The sequence below is a fragment of the Poeciliopsis prolifica genome, unplaced genomic scaffold, assembly GCF_027474105.1.
Source record: "Poeciliopsis prolifica strain line A6 unplaced genomic scaffold, Auburn_PproV2 SCAFFOLD022, whole genome shotgun sequence".
Classification (NCBI taxonomy): domain Eukaryota; kingdom Metazoa; phylum Chordata; class Actinopteri; order Cyprinodontiformes; family Poeciliidae; genus Poeciliopsis; species Poeciliopsis prolifica.
The window spans coordinates 4071397-4092699 of NW_026562397.1; the positions used below are offsets into that span (position 1 = coordinate 4071397).

Sequence of the window (21303 nt, forward strand, 5' to 3'; positions counted from 1 at the left end):
GTTTAAATGTCCAATCTATTCACATGAGTAACAGTGATTGTGTTAAATCAGTTCTAAAATGCTCCAAACAGCAATTGATATAAAAATTGTCAAGGCTTTTATTTTGAAATTTTCATTAAGCTTAATTTCATTAAGATTAATTAAACTTAATTAATCTTAATTAATCACTAATCCCATGTGTAGCAAAGGTTGGTTAAAATGAGTTATAAAATGCCCAAAACACAAGTAGTTCTAAAGGCCAGCTCCTTCCTCAGAGCTCTGCCACAGTAAAAACTACAGTGATGCGTTTTTGTAGTTCTAATCAGCTGCTCGGCCCTGCTGTGCTTCGTTGCTATGGTAATTAATCCTCTGCAACTGTCATGTGTGTGAGACAGAAAGAATTCTATCTTTGTGACACACCCAGTCAGTTTTCACTGAAAAAAGCGGTCCGAACAACTGCTTCCCATTCGGAAACCGTGATACATATCGGAAAACCGTTTGAAGCGTATGAGAGTGCTATCTTTCATCTCCGATAGTCCCGCTATTCATATCTGTACATCACTCACATTAATAACAGCGATGAGATAAAAATGGTGTGCGCTGAGGTCTGACATTTTTCAGAAATACATGGAAGTGAACCTGGCTGAGCGAGTCGAAATCCTGTCGCATCACTTCGCTCTGAAGCCCCTAGACAGAAAACCGTAAGCCCTAGAAAAATTTTGGAAACATTTTACCGCAGCAGGGATGCGTATCTATGTCATGACCGAGTTTCATACCGATAGGGCGATATTTGTGGTCGTGACGGCGATTTCAAAATTTATTTGGGGTCAGAATGGCACTGCTTCCGACACTCTAACGAATCGTTGATTACACTCTAGTTTGAACAGTTTCTAACTGACAAGAATTTTTGATGGTTTTTCGCTTTTTACTTTTTTATTGCAATGCATGGAGGCAGTTACTGACTTGCTTTACAAGTCAGTCACTGCTCTCCTTATGCATTGCTAGGCAGGCCCCAATTACTCTTTTCCCACAAGCACCAATGCAAATAAAGAATTTTGTTGCTCTGGATCTTATTTAAAGACGACACACGCAAGTCATTTTTGCTCAAAATGAAGCACTTCCACTATTATGATAGTTAAATATATTTTTTATCATTTACGCAGCTTTCAAATTCAGGATTCGTAGAAGCCAAAGGGAATCAGTGGAGATTGATTCAGGAGACACATGAGCAGAATTTGACGAGCGCCGGGGAAAAGTGCGCGTTTGCATATACTTTTAACATGACATTTTCTTTTTGTTTAGTTTTACTTCACCAGCAGCAGAGCAAAAAAAAGTAAAGAAAAGAGGAACATGATATACCAGGCCAAAGAATGTCATGTTCTCTGGCTGTATCTTTGCCTGTAAAACTGTTGACAGTAATTATTTTGCATTGGTGGTATGCTTGGACGAGGGGAGCTTTTAATTTGTGCGCCTGTAATTCAGGGTTTCAAACCCATTGCGGTTGTGCATAAACGCCACGTCCAAGCCAGATGAAATGTGAAGCAGCAGCCGGCCGTTTCATTTTGGACGGTTTGCTGTATGAAATTGGGTAGAATTTGCTTTATTTCTACCTTTTGCTTGGTTTTTTTGGTTTGAAAAAAACAAACAAAAACAAAAAAATCCCCACTGTCATTCACTCATCTTGTAAAGCACACTTTACATCCAAACACAACTGATATAATTGCACTGAGACACAGTTTCAGGTGAACTTTCCCTTCCCCACCTTAAAAATAGATTTTCCATGAGTCAGTAGCAACTAGAATATTGTACTGGCTTCTAAGCGGCTTTACATCCTTTTTTTTTTTTTTTTGCTTTTGATAAAATATTAAAATATGTATTATCCACCCCTTTATATCATGGTGTCAAATTAATTTTCATTTTGGGCCGTATCAAAAATCTGAATGTTCTTAAAAGGGCCAGTTGTGCCAGAATGTATTGATAACCATTGCTAAATATCATAAATAGCTGTTTCAAAACTTAATAAGTGTACCATTGAAGATCTTGTCACGCTGGTCAGTGCATCCAGGATTTTACGATTGTTTTTGTGGGGTTTTCCGCATTCAAAATCACAGATTTTGTGGTGCTAATTTATAAAATAGTCGGAAGGAATTTCTACGATATTTGCGGTGATGTTTGATGGAAAATGTGATTTTTCTAAATGAGACTGTGACTTGACATCAAGTGAGGGTGAGGCTTAAACCCAGTGGTTTTGGCCAATTTTGAGAAAAATAATTCAGTAAAATGAGAAAAAAAGAAAAAAGTGGGGACCTGTTGATTTATGTGTGATTTTTTTATGGAAAATTTGCAGATTTGTGAAAAACTGGAAGGAGTTATTGATGTCATTTGGAGTATAGAGGTCCACATAAAAAGCTACGGCGGTCCAAATTTGGCCCCCGGGCCTTGAGTTTGACTTGTGAGCATTATATTCTTTGCAGACACACAGTGAGACTGTACGAACTACTGTCAAAATGGTTCTCTAGTAGGAATATAAAATAAAGAAGGAGGTTGCAAAAGAGAAGCAATTTATGTTTTTACAAAAAAATGTCTAGTTTTGATGAAAATCTTACAAAATCTTATTGTTCTGCTTTATAATCTAGAGAAATTCTGATTACTGTATCTAGAGAAACTGCTTATTACCTTAGATCAACACAGATTACATCTTCTTAAACGTGGGGTTAGACTTTTTTGTTTTCTTTTTTCTTCTTTTGCTCTTTCCTTTGGTTTGTTGTTTTGTTGTATTTCCTTCTAGTTCATGTAAAGCACTTTGAATGGCCTTGTTGCTGAAAATGTGCTATATAAATAAAATGACCTTACCTTACCTTTTATGGTCTGAAGTTGTATTTATGCCAACCCTACAGGTGTCTGCTGGAAACCTTACTGTGAAGATGGGATTTGATTTGATTTTTCAACATCACATTAATTCCAATAAGCTTGAAGACGGCTTCAAAAGAAGAAAACATCAATTTTCCCGTGGCCTTTGCATTTAAAGACTGTAGATGTCCGTGCAATCTGTTAGATTTGGAGAATTTGTTTGAAGTGATAGCAACAAAATGCTACCAACATGTGGGATGCTGATAGACTTCTTCCAAGTTCATTCATGTTCAGTTTGTCTACCAAATTTAATGTTTTTTTTTTTTTTTAAGTAATAGCCTTTAACCCCTGAACTGTCATGACAACACTGATGTCTCCATGTAAGTGTTTTGATGGTAAAATGCATCATCTCCATTCAGCCCACGTTTCTGCTTTAAAAATGTTTTTTAATATTTATTTAAATACAGAAATGTGGTCTGCTTTTGCAGAACTGAACTTGGTAAAAGAAAAAAAGGCTTTACAATTTTCCACCCGAAACCATTTGCAGAATGATTTGAAATGATCTTGTCTACCTTTAGGAAAACTGGACCATGAGATCCCATCACTTGGGTTCTGTCTCTGCCCTGTTGAGTAATTATGTGATTTTTCTTTGTTTGGTTGTTGATTTGTTGTGTTTCATGCCGCTGTCTTAGCCAGGTCATTCTTGGAAAAGAGGTTTTTTTTCTTTATCTCAACAAGTTTATTTTCTTTCCTGGTTAAATAAATGACACATACATGCATTTGTTGTTCTGATATAATGTTTTAATCTTAAATATCACATTTTCATAAGCTGGCAGTGGATGGTCATCACAATCAACAAAAATAAAGTTTGAAAACATTAGTCAGTGTGAACATCAAAGATATCCAAAGACTAAATGACTTCATGGTGATCTATTCAGTGTTTACCCTGCAAAAGTTGCCAGTCTGTCAACGGGGCTGAATATCAACATAATATCCAAAATTGATTCTATAATCTCATTCGTTTACTTCCATAAAAAAAAGGTATTTAAGATCTTTAGTACATCTTTACAAGGGTTTTAACTAAATTTAGAGTTCGCTAAAATAAAAGTCTATATGTGAGAGTTATTATTTTTGAAGTCAATATTAAACTGATATGAACATTTTGTGAAGACAGGAAACTTCACTTTGAAACGTGAACAAAAGTTTGTGTGTGAGATTACACTGCCACCTGTGGACAAAACTGACACAGCATTCCAGACGGGTATAATCTTTCAGAAAACACGCTATGTTTTTTTAAACATAGAGTTTAAGAAGCATAGTGCTTATTTATTTATTTAATTAATCCAGGGCACCATTATTTCAAGAAGATTTTAAATCCTGTTTGGATTTAATTCAGACCAGAGATATTTATCAGAACCAGGACTTCAAAAAATTATTGTACGTAAAAGAAATAAAAGTTAACAGAAATCACAATCATCTTTTATTTGAAAAACAAAAGATGAAATTCAATCACATTTAATTAGAGAATAACTAAGATTAAGCCAGTGACTTCTATATGAATGAACACAAATAAATAAAGTACAGTAATTAAAGTGTAAAGTTTGCATTCATTCACACATTGTTTGTTTCTTTCTTTCTTCCTTTTTGTTTATTTTTCTTTATTTCACTTTTTTCTTTTTTTTTTTTTTTTACAGAAAGTACTAAATGGAAGTATAAGACAAAAATTACAGTTAGAATGACCGTAAAACCTGATAGATTGTTGACTGCACAGAAAAAAAACATTACATCATTACATTTCCAAGAATAAAGACCAGGTGATGTTCGACATTCTTAACCTCCTAATGGAGTCTGAATAATTTTTGGGGGTTTCTTGTATATTTTCCCACTCTGTTCAAGATTCAAAAATAAATAAATAAATACAAATCCAATTCAAAATAGACTTTAAAGTGTCCACAGTCCTGATGAAATTTATGTTATTCATAAAATGTAGTGACATAGGTTTGTTACCTAATAACCTCATACAGCAGATCTCGTGAGATGAACTTGTTGAATGCAGGCGGGTTTTACCTGCAGCGCCCTCCAGTGTTTAACGTAAGAACTACAGCCGTATAGCGATACAGTCAAAACCTGGAGAACTTAAATCAGGTGAGTATAAACTGACCTATGAGGGTAATAAACTAATGTTAATTTGTCACTATCTAATTGCAGGTAATAAGTAAATAAAAAAATAAATAAGAAAATCCACCGGTGCTATTTTGTCACTATGGCTTATATTTCCAAACAGCTAATAATCACTAATGCATTCATGACTATTATTATTATCTGGACTTATTTATTGGTTTATATGTTTGCATATTTATTTATTACTAACAAAATGGGCTATATATTTTGTATATACTATATATATATATATATATATATATATATATATATATATATATATATATATATACAGAATATCTATTATTTTGATATCGACAAATATGGCGTCGATATCAAAAACCTTCCCGACTTGGAAAAAGTGCCAGCAGTGACTGCATCCACATAAGTGAAAGAAACAAAAAATAAAAAATCAAATTAGATTATACGCACAGAAACAAGCCAACAACGAAAAGACAGCATTACACTGGGAAAAGGTCCGGTCGGTCAGATCTCACCTCCAGAAACTCGTCCGCCATCTTTTCTCTCTGGACTTTTCAGAACCTCTGATCTGTTTTTCTTTACTTTCTGACTTCTGTTTAACAACAGAAGTTGTTAAACAGAAGTCTAATGCCTGTCTAATGAACAACAGGAAGCTGTTCATTAGACAGGCATGAACAGCTTCCTGTTGTCCCGCCTGCTGAAGGGCAGCAGCCGGAGTCACATGAGACGTGCTGTGCCGTGTCACGTGAGGCGCCGTTTCTGAAATATGGCTCCGACTGGCTCGCGACAAAATACCGTCGGCTGACTGACTCTTGCCCTGGTCTGTCTGTTTGCCCCGTACTCGCGTCTGGAAAAAAAAAAAAACGCTGGGAAATGAAGCAAACGCAACTCCCCTCGCAGCGTGTCTGGGGCTCGTAGCGCGGCAGAGAGCCGTCATGCAAGAAGCGGGGACACATCGTTAGCTCGACACCAACTAGCTGTCAACTGCTACAAGTGGTGAGAGGTGAGCTAGGCGTCAAGGAGGACGCGCACTTACTGGCGTCTGTAATTACAGCGGGGTTAACATTTAAAGTGCTTCGTCTGTATTGTTCGCAACTGACTTAATAATGTTGTCTTATTGCTCATTTTGATGTACCGTTAGCCTCTTTGTCTAGCTACGTGTTAGCTAGCTTTACTTCCCTAAAATTCTTCTCAAGACTTATCTAACCTTTCAGCTCGCTGTAGGTTGTTTATTTCAACGTTTACTCTACAATCATTGAGAAATATATCCAGTTGGCACTATTGGTCATTTTTGGTGGGTGTAGTCTTGTGGTCAACGCGTAAATGTTACTTGAAGTATGCAGAGATGTTCAGTGGGTCAGATGGAGTGAGTAAAACCTTCAGGTTGTTCCAGACAAACTTTGAGGCAGTTATTTAAACCCATAGATGGTTCTGCTAATCAGAAGCTACTGCAGTCATGCAAGGCAAGGCCTTGGACTTTCAGTTTTATTCGTCTCTTTTATTGGCATCAGATCGTGTTTTAATGTTGCTTATCTCTGAGAAACTGAAAGCATCTTGCCCCACATTTGCAAAGCTTGACCCTTTCTCTCCACGGCTAAGTGCAAAGACCTTAATGCAGATGCATGGCAATAGGCTAAAATATCACCAACATCAGCAGTTTCATGCTAAAAGTGAAGATGCATTAGATTCATTGAACGGAGTGATTCACTTCAAATTTATTTCAGTTACGTTTGATGTATGTAATGTATGTAGTATGTAAGTATGTAATGAACTCAATTTTTGGTTGGGGATCCTTTTTTGGATAAATGATTACATCAGTGTAGCATGGCATTGAAACCATCAGCTGATGTCTCTCCTAAGGTAGTAAGAAAAGCCCAGGTTGCTTTAATAGTGACCTTCAGGTCATTTATTTTATTGAGTCTGGTGTCGTCATCTTCCTCTTGACATTTGATATCACATTGATTTGAAGTCGGACAATAAGAATAGGAAACCTTTCTGTTCAGTCAAACACAGTGATGCAGTTCTCATTCAAAGAAGACATTGGTTCCTTTTTCAATCTGGACAGGTGCCAAGTCCTGCTGAAAAATGAATCTCTGCAATTCTTCTCACCAGCTGGAAGTATGTGTATGAACAATGTATGCAACACCAGTAGGTGGGGGTTGATTTTCAAGTCAAATACAAAAGTTACCTTAATCTAAAAAGAAGAAATTGGACCACTGATGGATAGTCTACCAATTTTTTCTTAACCCTGACAAGATTTTTTGGGCTAACACAAGGAGTGTAAAAATATGTAGTCTAATCCCTAGATATCTCACATAACTAGATATTTTTATAGAATTTATGAACAGTTTTTTCTTCCACTCAACTTCCGATTAATATTCTTGGATGCTGCTTTCCCAAGAACAACCTGAGTAAAGAATGCATTTTAGAGTGTTTATATGTTGTCAACGTTAATTCTAAGATACTTTTACTGATCTTTAAAGTCAATATTTATTGTATTTCTCTTTTGTCTGCCATTTCTGCAGGGGTAAGAGGAGACCGGCTCGGCTCTAAAAGCTTTCTCCATGGAGGTCCCAGTACTGTAACTAGTTGGAGAAACTGTGGTGACATTACTGGTGAGAGTGCAACTGCTAACCAGCATTTAAAGACTCACCATGGATGGGCTGATGCAGGCAGTGGAGCGAGACTTGGGAGTTGACCTGCGACAGCAGGGCCAGGGGCCCCGTCCTGGAGAGCTCGTAGCCTTGGTTCCTACGCGCTGGGTGATGGGCCTCAGGGAGAAGAAAGTCTTGCGCTGTGCTCGCTTTGAAAGCAGCAGCGCAGCAGAAATCTCCACACACCTCTGGTCTTCACAGACAAAGCTGCCACCTGGCTGGACACGAGTGTGCATTCAGGGTCTGAGGAAAAGCAAGCTGAGCTACAAATTGGCCAGGGATCCGTGCCATCGTGAAATGGAACTGCTCTCCCAGAACTCGTATGTTAAAACCATGCAGAGTGTGTCACAGCATAATGTCAGGTACAGTAAAAACTCATCTCTGCTTCAGTGTTCGAACTAAGCTAAATTAAAGAAAGGTTTGTGGTCCAAAGATAATTTTCTAGTATTAGTACTTCTTAAAGTGCCGTTAGTGACCTACTTAATTTAATCAGTAGTATTTTTTTTTATTTTAAATACATTTCTAAATAGTAAATACATCACATGTTAATAAAAATATAACATGGTAGGGATCTAAATTTATGATTGTGTTGAATTTCATGTTATTAGCCCCTTTCCGAGGTGAAAGAAACCAGACATTTATAGCTGTAAATATGTAACCTTTATTGTTTTTTCATATATACTTGGTAAATAAGATGCACCACTAATGAAGCTATGATATTGTCATTAAACATTTGTGTAAGCTGCTGTCCTGCAGTAATGTACAATTGTCTTTTAGCATACTTGTATACTTGTTAACTCAAAATTTAATATATTTTGTTAAATGTGTTCTTTAAATGTTTTCCTACAGTCAAGGGCATGATTACTTAGACAGTTTTAATAATATATGCAATGATACTTTTTCTGTGGAAATGTACAAAAGCTGTAAATTAAATATTTTCATGGAATAAGATGCAATTGCAAGACAGGATTTTTTATTGACTTTCTGGCCTTTTCTCTATTTTTTCTTTTCCCTCAGAAATCTGTGGCGAGAAGCTCATTACAAACTTGTGCAAGCGTATACCGGCCCCAGTGAGCAAATGCATATTACCGCTGTAGATGCAGTACGCCACGCACTGGAGAAGCTCTTCAATTTGACGTTTATCTCACCAGACAAAGGTTCACCTTCCCTCTCTCCAGCCAGAGAGAAGGAAAAAGACATCTTTTTGCCAGCCAGCTCATCCTGTTTTTCAAAGTCTCAGTCAGACAATCTTTGCCCTAATGTCCTGCCTGCAGAATGTTTGCTGGAGACGGCAGAAATGATGTATGTGATTCTACCATACACTCAGTATTCGCTTCACGACATTGTGTCCTTCAGCCCAGCAAAGCTTGCCAACAGTCATGCCAAAGTCTTGTTTATCATCTACCAGGTTCTCGTAGCTATGCGGGCATGCCATTCAGTAGGCCTTTCTTGTGGAGAGCTGTCTCTTCAGGACATAGCAGTCGATGAGCAACTCTGCAGCCATCTCAAAGTCAATCTTTCTCATTATGAGGACCTGGGATCAGAAGAGGCAGACAAGGATGATAGTGTAAGCCAAGAACCAAAAAATGCCCTGCCAACAGAAATTAAGTGTTTGCGCCAAGAGAACAACAGACTGTGTAAAGACTGCTTTGATGAGCTGAAGGTGCTGGTTCTGGATTGGGTTCATGGACGAGTCAGTAACTTCCATTACTTGATGGAGTTGAACAGGTTGGCTGGACGGCGGGAAGGGGATCCTAACTATCACCCAGTGCTGCCTTGGGTCGTGGATTTCACTGTCCCTTTTGGAAAATTTCGGGACCTCAGGAGGTCAAAGTTCAGGCTCAACAAGGGGGACAAGCAGCTGGACTTCACATATGAGATGACCAAAGAGGCATTGGCAGCTGCAACGGGTAATGGAATTGGGGTCGGTGGAGATCTCGGTGTCGGAGGTGCTGCACAGTCTGAGCACCTGCATGTGCCTCATCACATATCTGATGTGCTGTCAGACATTACCTACTATGTCTACAAAGCCAGACAGACTCCCAAGTCAGTGCTTTGTAGCCATGTTAGGTCACAATGGGAGCCCAATGAATACCCAGCGACTATGGAGCGCATGCAGAGTTGGACTCCTGATGAATGCATTCCAGAATTTTACACAGATCCTTCCATTTTCAGCTCAATCCACCCAGACATGCCCGATCTGGATGTGCCTTCTTGGTGCAAGTCATGTGAAGAGTTTATTGAGGTCCATCGGGACCTTCTGGAGAGCAGAGATGTCTCCCAGCATTTGCATCACTGGATAGATCTTACATTTGGATATAAGCTGTCAGGTAAAGAAGCTATCAAGGCCAAGAATGTATGCCTGCACCTTGTGGACAACCACACAAATCTGACCACCTATGGTGTAGTTCAGCTATTTGACCAGCCCCACCCACCGCGCTTATCTGCTTCCCAATATGCCCCAGCAGAACCTCCTATTCTTGGGCTTGCTGCTCTTAATGTGCCTTCCTTACACATCCCTTCTGTTGACGCCGTTGTTGACGCTGTGGATGGAATGATACCAGAATCCAAAGGGTGCGAGTCCTCTGGTTGGACCACAGCAGATAAGGATGATGATCTTGAACAAGGTACAGAAGCTATAGACTCATTAGCTTCCACTAGCTCCTCCACCTCTATATCTTGCCCTGTCAATCTGCCAACTATCAGCTCAGGGGGAGGTAAAATTAGCAGCGAGCGCACAGCACATGCATCTCAGTCTCCGAGTCCACTTACAAATGATTTCTCAAGTGGCATAGCTCCTGCTTTAAGAAGCTCAGTGTTACAAAAAGGTGGCACAATAAACAAAAAACATGGAGAACATGTTGTTACTACCAACACAGAAGAAATCAAAATCATTCTACCTGAAGGTTTCAGCCCATTGCAACCATTAGAAGAACTGGAGAAGTTAAATAATTTTTTGGTAAAAAGTCTTCATGCTGAAATTTTGCATCCTTCAACATCTTCTGGCTCAAGAAGAGAGGGTTTGAAAACTGAACCTAGACCTTCTCTCACCAACCTCTTCCAAAGAGATGTGCAGGCACTCGGTGTTTTCACGGCAGAGATATTCTATGCGGCCAAACTTAGAGGCCTGAAAGCAGACACTCCACTCAGACAGCGTTTCCAGGCTGTCATTAAGCTGTGCTCTACAAATCTCCGTGATGTGCCTTTGTCTTTGCACCATGCTCTTGAGTCCTTATTGCTCTTAGAAAAGCATGCTAAAGCAGCACACAGTGAAGAACCAGTTTGCCCAGAGCCTCTTGTTTTCAATTATGACCCTATTTACGATGGTCTTCCTCCTCCAAGCCCTCATCAGTTGTTGAATTCCATCCTTAGTCCCTTTCCCTTTCCTTGCTATTTTGCTGCACTTCATGATTTTATCTTCTCCTACCATGGCAAGATGGGTACTATGTGTAGCCTTCAGGGAAGAGACATTGTCTTTCATTTGTGGCAGCAGCTTGAAGCACTGTTGCGGACTAACATCACTGCTGAAGGTCTTGAGATTCTCTTACCCTTCATTTTAGCCCTCATGCTTGAGGAATCCACTGCGGTTTATGCTGCTTGGTACCTTTTTGAGCCCATCTCTAAAGTCCTAGGTCCCAGAAATGCAAACAAGTACTTACTAAAGCCGCTGATCAACGTTTATGAAAACCCCCACTGTCTCAAAGGACGTTTCTATCTCTACACTGACTGTTTTGTCCTTCAACTGATTATGAGGCTTGGTCTCCAGGCCTTCCTCTCAAGCCTACTCCCACATGTGCTGCAAGTTCTAACTGGCTTCGAAAGCTCGGGCACTGGTGGAGAAGGTTTTAAAGGACTGAGAACTGGTATTTGTAACCTCGGAGAGGAAGAGGAAGAGGATTTCCAGGATGGCAAAGGACGGCCATCATCTGCGTCTGTCTGTGGCAATATGGGCAGTAACAGTGGGGTGAGTGGAGGAGTTGGGCTGGTCGGAGACACCGGACTAGCTGACTACTCCTCTGGCATCAGTCTCAATGACCAAGTGTTTCTTTCAGAAGCTGAGGACTTTCAGAATGAATTTTATGTCAACAGTGGAGATGGTGTTGGTAGTGGGAAGCAGCAAAACCAGAACTCTGCAAGCAAGGATCAAGATCAGGAATCTTTAAGTGTGGGGAAATTAAGTGACAAAAGCAGCACAAGTGAGCTCTCCCTGGGTGATGATTCCATGCGGGACAGAGCGAGTCTGAAATCTGCAGACAGCAGCCAGGATCTGAAACATGCTAGTGAGGGAGAGGAAATCGGCGAGTTAGAAGAAGAAGAGCTAGCCAGCGATGGGAAGGAGGGGATAGGTCACACAGCCTCCCTAAATCTTGACCTCACAGATTCAGGTTCCACTCTTACAACTCTTCAAGGAGAGACTGTCAACGGGGTGAGACTTGATGAGACTGACAAAGGAATTGGAGATGATCAGGAGGAAGAGGAAGACGACAGAGATCCATCAGAGGAGTCCGAGGAGAAAGAGCAAAAGATTCTTTTAGGTGAGCCAGTAATGGACCTGTTCCTACTTCTTCTTTTATTTATTTATTGCTGTGTAATGTTTAATTGTGTTGCTATTCACAGATACAGTCTGCAAAACAGTTAGATGGCTATCGGCAAAACTTGGACCAACAGTGACGTCTCGATATGTTGCCAGAAATTTGCTGAGACTACTTACAAACTGTTACATTGGTGTGTGAATTGATCATATCAATCATATTTGCTGCCTTATTTCAAACATTGTTTTACATCAACTACTATTTCTTTATAGGACCTGAAAATCACCAGTTTGTTTCCCCTCCATCTGTGGAGAGCCTGCTGGAGAGTGTGGGAATGGGCAGTGTGTATGAGAAAAAGCCTGTTGTTGGTGATCAAACAGCAGGCCCTGTTTTAGACTGTCTCATTTACATAGCTCAACTCTATGGAGAACCTGTTCTTACCTACCAGTACTTGCCTTACATAGGATATCTGGTAAGCCTAAATTATAAATATACATAATATACTGTATTCCAACTTGGAATTTTTGTTTTTAGAGCACAAAAATATTACATCATATTTCGTTTATATTATTAGTTTATTTAACAGAATATTTGTTGCATGTACAGTATAAAGTAGATATTATCCCAGTTACTGATAGTTTGCAACCCCTGACCCTGGTTTGGATTTTGAGAAATAAAACAAGCACAATAGCAAAAACATACAAAAACACATCTAGTGCTAAGAGATAAATTAATTTTCTTGATTTAATGGCTTTTTCTGCTTATGACAAGTTAAATTTTGAAAAATCTTGATTTTTTTTTTTTAATTTTTCACCAACCCACTCCTTGGACTTCCATAATTTCTTGATGTCACCCAGGGCCTTTTGCCCTCTTGTTTTACAAACAATTTTCACAACTTATTTATTTGGAGTTTGAATTCAGGTCAACTCCTAGAAGGGATGATTCAATTAAAAGCAGGTTTACCATTTATAATTTCTTTGTAAGAAAAGAAAACCGGTTTTGGTATGAAAAAAAAACCTGAGGTTTTATTTTTAGAAAATATTGCCCAGGCTTAAGCTAAAGTTATTCTAAAAAGGACCCAAAAAGGCTTATTCTTCTGAAATGTTTTCCAGGTGTCTCCACCATCTTCACAGCGTCTTAACACGCGGAAGGAAGCAAGTCTGCTCGGAGCCGTAGCACTTACCCAGAAGATCATTGTCTTTCTCTCGGACACCACGCTAATGGACATGCTCATGAAAATCAATCAGGATGTGCTCCTCCCACTTCTAGATCTGATTACTACACCGCTTATGGGGTAAAGCACAGCACACATATATTGGTGGATCAAGAAGTTTTCAGATTACAGTTACAGACATTAAACAGCAAAAACGTCCCAAAAACAGTTTCTTTACTCCTAAAAAAATGTGAGTCTGTTTAAGTTTAATTACTTTTTGTTTTTGGTGTGTGTGGTTGGACTGAACAGTATAGGATCAGAAACCATGAGATGTAGATATCAGTCATCCTCTGATCAATTCTTTCATTTCCGTATTGTGCAGGTTCCCCAGCGGGGTACAAACCCGCATTGCTGTCTGCCTCAAGACGCTGAGCCTAATGGCTCTCATCTGTCTGCGCATTGGGAGGGAGATGGTGCAACAGCACATGGCTGACACTTTGCGTCGCTTCTTTGCTGTTTTTTCTCTGCTGCATTCTCTCCAGCCCCAGGTACAGCTGCATTGCAGCCATTCGTGACAACAGTTTTATGGAAGTTAAATGTCAGACTCCAGAAGCTCTTAAATAAGCCAAATTATACCTCAACTCCCATTGTAAGTGTATGTTGCAAAAGTTTTCATACTCCTCGAAGATTCAGGCTTTAGGTCAGAACTTGATGTGATCACATCATGGTAGTGTCAGAAGAACATGGTGCATGTTTGTGGAAATAAAATTTTACAATTGGAAATCTGGTCTCCTTATGTATTCACCACTCTTCATGCTAAAACAAAGTTCTGTGGAACCAATTGCTTCAAATGTTGACTAAAAAAGATATGTGATAAAACTTAATCTGGAATAAACACTGTGGATAAATGTATAGATGGGTTATAAAATCATATTAAAAGCTTTGAACTTGTGATGAAGGGCTGGTCAATCTGTCTAGTTATAACCCAATCAGAAAACTAGCAATACATTAGTGTCTATATTTAACTGACAAGTCAGACAAAGGCAATGATAATTGGAGAAGCAGCCAACTATAGTAGCTCTAGAGATATACGCAGCTTACATTGGAAAATACTGGTTTTAATACAGGCAGTGAGAAAACTGTAGGGGACTAGAAACCAGAAGAGAAGCTGAACATAAATGCACCAGAGTCTTTTTGTGTGGGAAACAAATTGAAAACCACAAATCATTTTGCTTCTCCACAATCATTTTGTTTTTTTCCGCCACATAAAATCGCAGTAAAATAAATGCAATTTTATGGCTGTAATGAGATAAAATGTGAAAATGGGCCTGAATACTTTTGCAACAACCAAAAAATGTCTAGTTTTCAGACATTTGTATCGGCTTACTATAAAAGTTTAACCAGAAAGAAAAAGAGAATTTCAGATCTGCTTTTATTCTTTTTTTTTTTTTTTTTTAATCATGAAAATAAAACTAAATTGACACCATCGTCTTTTTACCTCTGCAGCTAAATCATGCCCCGCGGAGAGTTGTGGGAGAAGTAACACTGGTGGATGTTTGTACACCTGAGGGGTCAAATGTAACGTACGAGATGGGGGTATTGGAGGAGCTGCAGACCGTATTTAACCCAGAGATGGCCTATGCCTCCTACATCCCCTTCTACTGTCTCATAGGTAACGCTTTCCTCAGCATTTGACAAAACACATTTCTCAGTTGAAAATAGAATAGAAAAAAGGGCATTTGTTGAAGTTGTATGTATAAGTACAGAGATGAAAGGGTATTGAGACTGATTGCTAGTTTTTGTGGAGGTCTGACTTGCCGATTTTGACGTTGAGAAAATTTAATATACAGGAGAAAAAATTTGCAGCTTGTTCTTTAGCAGAGGTAGACGTTTTGTCTTTCAACAGAACATTAAGGATTTAAAGCATTCTTCCTAAATATGCATAATCAAAAATGTGATTAAGTACTCGCATCCAATCTCATTTTGATTAGATGATGATGATAATAAAGTGAGAGGTTGGAGTTCTCTTTAATTTGTTTTAGGGATAGAGAAAAAGTGCTGAATCATGGGTATTTTATCTGCTGTACACCAAGTAAAGCTAAAACTGTCCAAGTGATTAATGAGTCTTTAAAGCAGCATGTAATGTAAAACTTTTTTTAAACTTTATATCCTCTTCCAATGTTATTTCTTCATCAAAAATATACCTGGAGAGTTGCTTTGATTCTTTAGTGTGTGTTTGAGAAATCCTTTAATTTCTCGTGGCAACCATTCGGGGCTTCCATGAAGCTCTGCTTATTTCCTCCTCGGAGCATCACAGAGCACCCCTCCCCCACAACTCCCCCTCTCAGATCCTCCAGACTAGCAGCAGCAGCAATTAGAAAACTCCTGGTGGAATTGCGAGTGCGCTGAGCTCATCATATGAACTACTTCTCAGTCCAACACTCATAAGTACGGTTGTGAACTGCATTATGAGAAGCACTGCTGTGATGATTCACTGAAAAGGAAGTGTCAGAAAAAGTAATTGTATTCAAATTACGAAGACGCCATGTTTGACATGTACTACATTTTATAACAACTGAAGTGAACATTGTTACTCGATTGCAACTTATGTATTCACATAGCCTATATTATCCAGGCTATGTGCCTGGATAATACATAATGTTCCTTCTTTAAATGTATAGGTTCTCTGGTGGTACAACTCATTGTTCTGTCAACAGGTGACTTTGCCATTCGGAAACTGGTCCCAAATCATGAACTCGTCTGGCAACTGGCCCAGTCCTATCCTCAGAGTTTGAGCCAGGGGACCTCAGAGGCCAGCCTTAGCTCGTCCTCCCGGCTGGAGCCAGTGTCTTCCACTGGCCTTGGCAGGCAAGCTGGCTGTAACCCATTCCCCGCCCCCGCACACAGCTCCACCGTGCAGGGAGACTCCCTCCCCGAGTCGGGCACGTTTGGAAGCCACCTGGTGGGGAACCGCATCCAAGTGTCCCACGACAACGAATTCGACGGCAACGCCAACCACAGTCTGGCCAGCTCTTGGGGCCGCACCGGCCACACGACTCCCATCATCACCACCGCCGCCACGTTTTCCGCTCCTTCAACAGGTGCGTCCTCCTCTTCCGCCTGGATAACGGGCCTCTCTCCGGAGGACAGCGCCCTAAAGCAAGAGCTCCCCCGTAGCACCCGCTCTCTACAGGGCAACTGGTTGGCCTACTGGCAGTATGAGATCGGTATTAACCAGCAAGATTCCCATTTCCACTTTCACCAAATCAGACTGCAGAGCTTCTTAGGCCATTCAGGGACCGTGAAATGTTTGTCACCGCTGGTGGGAGAGGACTTCTTCCTGTCCGGGAGCAAAGACAAAACCGTGAAGCTTTGGCCCCTGTATAACTATGGTGACGGGACTCAGGAGGTGGAACCCAGGCAGACGTACAGCGAGCATCGGAAGTCCGTGTTCTACGTGGGTCAGCTGGAGACCTCACAGGAAGTTGTCAGCTGCGATGGCACTGTCCACGTGTGGGACCAATATACAGGTGCAGAAACTTTATGTGATTCATTTTGGCTTGTGACTAAATTGTTCTTGGGAGTTTGCACGTTTTTTTCTTGCCTGTTTTATTTCAGTGTATTTACCTTTTTTTTGTATTCTCTCCCTTAGGCAAGTCAATCCGTTTTTATGATGCCGTGGACGGGAAGAATCCAATTACAGCCGTCACCACAATGCCAGCGCCACACTGCAGCGTTGTGTTTGGCAGTGCAGATTCTGTTCTCCGCTTCATTGATCCTCGAAAGCCTGGATTGCAGGTAGCAATTTCACTTGGAGAGCTCGTTCTCTCGAGACCCGAGCCGCTCACCGCCCAGCGGCTATTAATCATCGCCGTGCCTTTCGAAAGAGCGGGCTTTTTTCCGCTTCTTCACGACTGAGTTATTCGAGTGCCAAAAGTGACAAATCTTCTCCTGTGTCTCTGCAGCACGAATTTCGGTTGGCGTACAACAACGTCAGCGCCGGGCTCATCCGCTACCTGGCAGTCAGCCCCTCAGGACGCACGGTTGCGGCAGGATTCTCCTCAGGATTCATTGTTCTGCTCGACGCGCGCACAGGCCTCATACTGAAGGGCTGGCCAGCTCATGAAGGAGACATTCTCCAAATGAAGGTAACCCTTCCTGTGTAGATTTCCATTGCTGACAGGACAGTTTCATCTGGATTATTCTTTTTATTGCTAGTCAATGGAGAAGTACAGATTCTGAGGCTATAAAAGGGCTTTGCAAAATCCACAGACGCTTACTGTAATATTATTGATACCGAGCTGGTTTTATTTCCCTGGGCTTGAAAACTGCATATATTGTGTTGAATTTCAATTCAGTTCCTTTCAATTCAAACAACGTTTTGCTGCTAAAGTGCAATTACAAGGTACATGAGTAAAACAAATGGTCTCCACACAATAGAATTCATAAAAATTCTCACACACTGATAAATATTTAAATATAAATAGTGAATGTGACATTTTGCCTAAAACAGCTTCTTCATTATTAAATTTGGTTTTTTTTTTATTAGTATTATTTTAATAAACATCATGTTTGTGTGTCCTTAAAACGCCTTAAATGCATAAATCAAAAATTAAGGGCATAAAATGTATTATATTTTGTCTTAAATTTTGATTAGTTTTCTTGTGTATTCTTGTACATGTGATTTTTTTTCTTCTTTTGAGCAGGAGTTAAATTTTATTTGATCAATTAAGATGTTTGAGAACAAACTCATTTTCAACAGCTCTGTTTAAAAAAACATTAAAACTTAATGCAGCACAATATCATACAGTAGAAAGCAAATTTACATATACTAATACAGGAGAAAACAAGGAAATATTATATAATATAGAAAGGCATAATGTATTTTTTTCTCCCCTTATTTAATATTTCAATAATTTCATCAAATACGGTGGTTTTCTGATTTTAGTGTATGAGAATATAACAGTTATTTATTTATTTATTGTGATTCAGCCTCTGTTTTGTACAATTATAGTCATGGTAAAAAGAAAATACAACCTCTGTCAATTCTAACGTATTAACTCATATATTATTTCTATTCTTTAACTGTCTCCAAAATCATTTCATGATTATTGGCTCTAAAAAAAATAAAAAATATATAGTGCAAATTGCTCTAAAAGACCTGTATATGTTATACTCCTTATAAGCTCAACCTAAAACCTGTTATAGCATATATTGGACCAAGTTTCTTTTATTTTGATCGTCTCAGTGTAGTGTGTCAGAGATGATGAAAGTTGTACCCAGCAGATATGCTGTCAACAGACCGCAAACTTTATTTAACCCCAAATTGGGTCAAGGATTGTATTTCTTGTTTTGAAGGTACAAGTTTAGGCAAATATGGACATAGGTTACTCATTAGAAAGAACACACTGATGGCTCACAAGCACATTGAAATTACTCAGATGTTTATGTTTTTCGCAGGGAAGTTTTTGACTGACCTAGCTAAATAAAGTCTTTATTTTCAAATTCCTTTCAACAAACCACTTAATTTAGTGAGCTTTAAGCTTTAAACGTCTGGGGAGCAGCTTTTACCGTTGTGGGCCAATTATTTCACTTGCTTTCTCGTTTTTTTCTTTTTCAGGCAGCAGAGGGAAACCTGGTGATCAGCTCCTCCACCGACTACACCCTGAGTGTGTGGAAGGATCTGGAAAACAAGCCGCTGCGCCAGTACAAGTCGCAGTCCGACCACATCCACGCCTTCGACCTGTACGGCTCACAGATCGTCACCGGAACGGTGGCCAGCAAGATCGGGGTGTACTCTATGGCCGACATCTCCCTGAGCCCCGTGAGCAGCACAAAGCTGAGCACGGAGAACTTCCGCGGCACTCTGACCAGCCTGGCTGTGCTGCCCACCAAGAGGCTGCTGCTCGGCTCCGACAACGGCGCCATCAGGCTGTTAGCTTAAAACCGTAGACTGTAGCTGACCTAAGCACTCTTTCCACTGGTATTTACTGTGTCTTTTTATTAGAGGAGCGGCGGTCTAAGGCTGAGCTCTCCCCATTTGAACTCATAGGAAATAGTTGGATTGGGTTTAAAATGCTTTCTTTAGCATCTGCAGAATCATGCTAACCTGCCTACTAGCACAGAATTTATTGAGCCGACGGTGCGCCACGCCGTCGAGATTCATCATGCACACCAAAATCTACTCCCTTTCTTTGTGGATGTGTACTATTTAATAGCAAACTCTTGTCTTGACTAGGTCACTTGTTTTTTTGTTGTTTTTTTCACCCAGGCTAGCTGTTGAAGAATAAATCATAATAAATAAATAAATTGGAACAGATGCTCAGGAAGGTCTCACGGAGAGTTTACACTTTTCCGAAGAAAACCAAAAATTAATCGTCCTCACCTGCCGTTTTCCTCAACGATAACGAGTCAATTCAAATGCACTGATTAAAACTATGCAGTATTTGTAGAGCAAGTGATTTCTGTTATTGCAACTCCCATGATTTTTTTTTCTTTTAAAGACCTGTTTTCATAGCTCTCTGTGTGTATGTATGTATGTGTGTGTGTGTGTGTGTGTATCCTGAATAATAAACGTACACCTGCCGCTGTGATGACAGTGTTGGCGTGCCTGATCAGAGGAGGGCAGCGGTGGGGGACAAAATGTTAGATACACAGCCTTGAAATCTACTGCACAATTAAGGCCTGAATTTTAGCATTTTTAGAGTCTCACTCTGATTTTTTTTTTTCTTTAAGCTGAATGTTTTTATTCTGCAAATGGATTACTTGAAATTTCTTCAGGATTATGAAGACCATGTTTTAACCCCTGTAGCGACATTATGTCGTGTTTGTGTGTGTGTGTGGAGATGCTGATTTTGCTCAGCATACCAAACTCACCACATTTTTTTCCCCTTAGTTTTCGACTTTCAAAACCTGATACACAGTGCCTTGCAAAAGTATTTGCTCCTCCTGAGCTTTTCCAAATTTGTCACGTCCAACCAGTTACTTCTATACGTTTTTTTAGGAGTTTAATATGATTGATCAACCCAAAGTAATTCATAGGTGTTTATGAATTACTTCCCAAAAATAGGTTTATATATATATATATATAAATATATATTAAAAAAATTGATTCCATTTGTATTCAGCGTTCGTAGGTCAATCATTTGTCATTACAGCAGCAAATTTAATTAACTTTATCTAAAGCCTGATTGTTTCTAAACTTCAATTTTTATGAATGAAGTTTAAAGACTTCAGATTTAGGTCTGAGCTTTGAGTCATTGTAATGCACAAATACGCTCAGATCTAAATTATAGATCTGGTTGATCTTTCCCTCCCTCTCCTTCCCCTCCTGCCTTATTGTGTTGGAAGTTGAACCTCAAGTCCGATTTAATGCCTTTTGTAGGATCTAACAGGTTTTCCTCCTAGGATTGTTTGAATCCAACCACCTTTTCAGCTGCTTTGTCCTTTGTTTCCTGCTCTTACTAAGAGAAAATTTGACAAAACAACTTTGGAAAATGGTGAACGATGTAGCGGCCAGCTCCAGACTTTACGACCTTTGCTTTATGTCTTCCCATTTCCTGATAGTTGCTAAAGATGAATTATTTTCCTCCTCCAATTATAAACTGCTTTATCTTGATCTGTCTTATAAAACCCTAAGACCGTACAATACAGTGTCTGGTTGTAACTTCACAATATGTAAAACTCAAGAGGTTTCAATAGATTTCTAAGGCACTGTAGGAACAGTCAAGGCCAAGAGAAACAACTTTGTTTTTTATCGCCACCTTTTTATATAAATTTAAAGAAATATTATGGAATAAAGGTGTCTGATGAATATGTATACATCTATATAAATGTTTGTGTCCAAAATGTAGTTTAACTTTCCAGTTTTGAAAGCTAAGTAGCATAAATCTATTAAAGCTCTGCACTTTGTATAACTCTAGAGCTTTTATGTTGCAACAGTTTCTTTTATTTCGTTTTTTTTTTTAATTTCTTGCCTAAAAGATCAAATTGT

The 21303-nt window shown here is 39.5% G+C and overlaps 1 protein-coding gene across 1 annotated transcript; it reads left to right on the forward strand.

Annotated features, from left to right (window-relative positions):
• The first annotated feature begins 5728 nt into the window (after positions 1-5728).
• On the forward strand, positions 5729-20393 carry wdr81 (WD repeat domain 81). The gene is made up of 12 exons (XM_055045373.1): positions 5729-5974; positions 7497-7987; positions 8643-12160; positions 12243-12350; positions 12430-12629; positions 13270-13451; positions 13693-13858; positions 14817-14982; positions 16028-16840; positions 16963-17108; positions 17276-17458; positions 18931-20393. Exons 2-12 carry the CDS (start codon positions 7626-7628, stop codon positions 19252-19254), a joined length of 6168 nt encoding a protein of 2055 aa, XP_054901348.1. The 5' UTR covers positions 5729-5974; positions 7497-7625; the 3' UTR covers positions 19255-20393.
• Positions 20394-21303: the final 910 nt, after the last annotated feature.